The sequence below is a fragment of the Ammodytes marinus genome, assembly GCF_949987685.1.
Source record: "Ammodytes marinus genome assembly, contig: scaffold_50, whole genome shotgun sequence".
NCBI classification, from domain to species: domain Eukaryota; kingdom Metazoa; phylum Chordata; class Actinopteri; order Uranoscopiformes; family Ammodytidae; genus Ammodytes; species Ammodytes marinus.
This window is the reverse complement of record NW_027648586.1, coordinates 254,585-259,584: the sequence shown is the minus strand read 5'-3', so window position 1 is coordinate 259,584 and position 5,000 is coordinate 254,585. Positions and strand designations below refer to the sequence as shown.

General features: G+C 42.5%; 1 protein-coding gene across 1 annotated transcript in view; it reads right to left on the bottom strand.

Annotated features, from left to right (window-relative positions):
• The window catches only part of polr3f (polymerase (RNA) III (DNA directed) polypeptide F), a gene marked incomplete at its 3' end in the record, with an annotated part of 10,362 nt that overhangs the window by 3,347 nt on the left and 2,015 nt on the right, over positions 1-5,000 (bottom strand). The window contains exons 3-5 of the mRNA XM_080054220.1: positions 3,595-3,662; positions 2,326-2,393; positions 1,540-1,652 (exon numbers count right to left, since the gene is read on the bottom strand). Coding sequence (XP_079910346.1) covers positions 1,540-1,652; positions 2,326-2,393; positions 3,595-3,662 — 249 coding nt within the window. The remainder of the gene's footprint in view (positions 1-1,539; positions 1,653-2,325; positions 2,394-3,594; positions 3,663-5,000) is intronic.

The window sequence follows — 5,000 nt, the reverse complement described above, 5'->3', positions numbered from 1 at the left end:
AATAATAATAATTTTGGATCATTTCCGGAGCAATTTTATCAAATATTGTGAAATATATTGAAAAACTTGACAGTATTTTCTTGATGGTCCCTACTTCAGTCTGGTCAATGTGGAGAAAATCCAGTATTTCCCTAGCCTGGCATTCCCAGACCTGCCACTACAAATTAAATTTGCTGCGCCTGTTGGTCTGGACACTCTCCATTGAAGCTTTTTCAAAAAGTCCAGAAATCCGGGCTCACGTTTCAATTGGTTCTATCTAATATGGGTGCGCCACACAGGCAGTGTTGTAAAAGCCCTAATAACGTCCTCCCTCCTACATACTCAAAGGGTTGTAGTCCTAAAGGGTTTGTAGTCCTATAGAGACAGTGCATGAAATAGGCCACGCCCATCGTGGGGGAAAACATTGAACAGCGTTCCGTTCACTTTGTATTGAAGGAGACCTGTCTTCTGCAAACAAACTTAATTAAAACTTAATCAAACATCCATTTAACGAGAAAACGTTACTTTCTTTAAAGCCACGACTCTTGTCTGTCCATACGAGCTGTTTTTGTGAAAAATTATTGAGTAATTTTAGATATTGAGGTGTTTTTTCCCGTCCGACCTGCCTAGCCTACAGCAGAAGGCTAACATTAGCCTAGCATAAAGCATACATTAGTTAAGAGTTTTGTCTCGATATGGAAAATTACTCAATCAATTTTCACAAAAACAGCTCGTATAGACAGACAAGAGTAGTGGCTTTAGAGTATGTAACGTGTATTTGTGAAAGGCAGGTCGTATTATGTTTTTATTAAGTTTGTTTGCCGAATACGAGTGTCATTCAATATAAAGTGAATGGAGCGCTGTGAATTGTTTTCCCCCACGATGGGCGTGGCCTCTGATTATAACGCGATTATGACGCGTTCCGCACTGTCTCTATAGTTAGTAGATTGTAGTTCTAGACTCACGGCTACAGACATGTTTGTAGTCCTAAAGGGTTTGTAGTCCTAAAGGGTTGTAGTCCTAAAGGTTTGTAGTCCTAAAGGGTTGTAGTCCTAAAGGGTTTGTAGTCCTATAGTTAGTAGATTGTAGTCCTAGACTCACGGCTACAGACATGTTTGTAGTCCTAAAGGTTTGCAGTCCTAAAGGGTTTGTAGTCCTAAAGGGTTTGTAGTCCTAAAGGGTTTGTAGTCCTAAAGGTTTGTAGTCCTAAAGGGTTGTAGTCCTATAGTTAGTAGATTGTAGTCCTAAAGGGTTGTAGTCCTATAGTTAGTAGATTGTAGTTCTAGACTCACGGCTACAGACATGTTTGTAGTCCTAAGGGGTTTGTAGTCCTAAAGGCTTGTAGTCCTAAGGGGTTTGTAGTCCTAAAGGGTTGTAGTCCTAAAGGGTTTGTAGTCCTAAAGGGTTGTAGTCCTAAAGGCTTGTAGTCCTAAGGGGTTTGTAGTCCTAAAGGGTTGTAGTCCTAAAGGGTTTGTAGTCCTAAAGGGTTGTAGTCCTAAAGGGTTTGTAGTCCTAAAGGGTTGTAGTCCTATAGTTAGTAGATTGTAGTTCTAGACTCACGGCCACAGACTTGACGGCCTTGATGAGCTTCTTGCTCTCCAGATTCTTCAGGATCTTGTTGACTTCAGTCAGAGGAAGGTTGCTCTTGAAGCGGATATCTCTGCTCCATATGCCTGGGACATCAAACACATGTTAGTCTGTCTGTCTGTCTGTCTGTGTGTGTCTGTCTGTCTGTCTGTCTGTCTGTCTGTCTGTCTGTCTGTCTGTCTGTCTGTCTGTAGGTTGCTCTTGAAGCGGATATCTCTGCTCCATATGCCTGGGACATCAAACACATGTTAGTCTGTCTGTCTGTCTGTCTGTCTGTCTGTGTGTGTGTGTGTCTCTGTCTGTCTGTCTGTCTGTCTGTCTGTGTGTGTGTGTCTCTGTCTGTCTGTCTGTCTGTGTGTGTGTGTGTGCGTCTCTGTCTGTCTGTCTGTAGGTTGCTCTTGAATCGGATATCTCTGCTCCATATGCCTGGGACATCAAATACATGTTAGTGTGTCTGTCTCTCTGTCTGTCTGTCTATCTGTCTGTCTCTCTTTCTGTGTGTGTGTGTGTGTGTGTGTGTGTGTCTCTGTCTGTCTGTGTGTCTGTCTGTGTGTCTGCCTGCCTGCCTGTCTGTCTGTCTGTCTGTCTCTGTGTCTTCCTCCCTCCCTCCCTGTCTGTCTGTCTGTCTCCCGCCCTCCCTGTCTCTCTCCCTCCCTGTCTCTCTCCCTCCCTCTCTCCCTCCCTCCCTCCATCCCTACCTCCCTCCCTGTCTGTCTGTCTGCCTGTCTGTCTGTCTGTCTGTGTATTGTAAACTCTTACCTTTGTTTCCTGCGTCCTCGATGACCTGATAAACCAGTTTCTCTTGGTTGTCTGAACCTTTCATTTTACTGAAACACAAAGAACAATGTTCACGTCACATCTCATGTAGCTGACTGATAACCAGATAACAAATATCACAGTTCAGAGACTCTACACTTCACAGTTTCCATAACGGTAGCAATTTCAAATGTTGATACAATCGTCACACTTACAGAAGCCCTAGTTTGAAATGCCATAATCTAGAAATGTTTTTAAAAAGGAGGAGATTTGGAACTCAACATGCGTTCCAAATCGCAGGTTGTAGGCCTGTATACAGGAAGAAGTTAAAAGAACAATTGCTGGAGGGATAGTGCAGTCGAGTGGCTATTGAATGTTTGTCTTATTTTTGTTTGTTGTTTCTTTTTCTTTTGAGTTTTCTTTTCTTTTTATTTAGATGCAGTTTATTTGTTTGTGATTGTTTGTGGATCTTGATGTTTTTTGTTTTTGTTTTGTTTGCTTGGTTTTGGTAATTGTTTTCTTTTTATATATATATATTTTTTTTATATATATTTTTTGTTTATATGTAACCTGGAGAGGTCACTCGATAAGCCCATTCGGGTTTCTGACCTCTCCAGCACATACTCTTTTAATCTTTACATGTGTTAATGTATTTGTTGAGTGTGTGCAAATAAATAAATGCCTACTGCATAAAGTGTAGCCTACTAGATTATTTTTATGTTCAGCTGTAGTATGTAGAATAGGAGAGAGAAAGAGCATACACTTGGGACATACTTTAACTTATTTATTTCATCCTAACATTGCTCCTTGATCTTGCCTCTTGCTTTTATATCCGTCTCATCCCCGGTTGTTTTCATATGGAGGCTTCTGGTGCGCACTGGATTGTGGGTCAGAATCGCCCAAAATAGGATGCTGTTTTCAACACTAAAAATCTCGGCCAGATGTAGTAGACATCAGGGTACTTCTAACCATACTAAATCTGACCACAAGAATCAGGACATCCTAAATCTTTTTTCTACTAAAGTAAATAGTATGGAAGTAAGGGGATTGTAATGCAGGGTGAGACTCCACTACTGTGGTGCAATGCATTGTGGGACATTGCAGGAGTGAGAGTGAGTGTGAGAGTGTCTGAGTGAGTGAGTGAGTGAGTGAGTGAGTGAGTGAGTGAGTGAGTGAGTGAGTGAGTGAGTGAGTGAGTGAGTGAGTGAGTGAGTGAGTGAGTGAGTGAGTGAGTGAGTGAGTGAGTGAGTGAGTGTGTGTGTGTGTGTTTACCTGGCTCCCTGTGTGTCCTTCATCCTGTACAGCAGACCGGAGCTGTTCCTGAGCAGATCCAGCTGACCCTACAACCAGCCAATCACAAGACAGAGACAGTCTGAGCTCAGCCAATCAGGAGAGAGATACACTACAATGGGCGGGATCAATCCATAATACAGAAATTGATTATTACATTACATGTTATTAAGCTGACCAAAGCGATGACAGACACACAGACAGACAGACACACGGACAGACAGACAGACACACGGACAGACAGACGGACGGACACACGGACAGACAGACGGACGGACAGACAGACAGACACACACACACAAACAGACAGACAGACAGACACACACACACACACACACACGGACAAATGGTAAATGGACTCCACTTATAAAGCTCTTTTCCCTGGTTTTTCACAGACTCAAAGCGCTTTACATAGTTTTATACACATTCACCCATTCACACACACATTCACCCATTCACACACACCTCATGATCTGCTACTGGGTCTGCAATGAAAAGAAAAATCCAGTGTTAATACACAGCCTAGGCTCTGTAAACTGGCATGTTGCTATAGCTACAGTGGGCCCTTTTGTTTACATAGCAGTTTACAGAGCCTAGGCTGTGTATTAACACTGCATCTTTCAGTGCATACACAGTACAGACAGGTAGTGGATCATGAGGAGATATTCACTGGTTTTGACAACAAGCGTTCTCCAGAATCACTGAGGGTGTATTCACACTGGGAAAGTCCGCTAGTTCACTTGCTTTGGTCCAGACCAAATAGAGTTTTTTTTTTGTTTGTTTGTTGTGGTCCACTTTCATATTGCCCCTTTTGTAAGTGAACCAGCATTAAGAAGCAAAACCACACGTGATCTAAGGTCATTCATTCATTGGACAGACATTCTGGGGTGGAGAGAAGCAGGAAGAACGAAGTTAAAACTGCGAATTTATCATTGATATAATATGGGGTTAAAAATAATAAAAATGCCTACATCTAGCCTATAAATAAAGAGGAAAAACATCAAATTATTGTTGTTTCATATGGTTATAATATGTAGCCCTATGTCAATGCCACGTTATGTGGCTTGGAGCCTACGATGTGAAACATAATTTTTACTGTATTTTTGCTCGCGTGAAGAATAGGCTCAAACTGAAACACAGCTGATTAAGCTGTGTATCAGCTGGGTGTCAGGTCGGCGCAGTTCAGCTCCAAACTGACACAGGGACAGTATTGACGGTCCCGTTGGGAAGAACAATAAAAACACACACTTCATGCAAAGCGCAGCGTGAACCTGTTGGCACTGTAGGCTACGGGAGACGCTCCTCTCCATCTGATCGCTGAACATATCAGCATGTGTACGCCGCACGCGTCACTATCAAATGTAATATATTGTTCTGGGCTCCCGGTC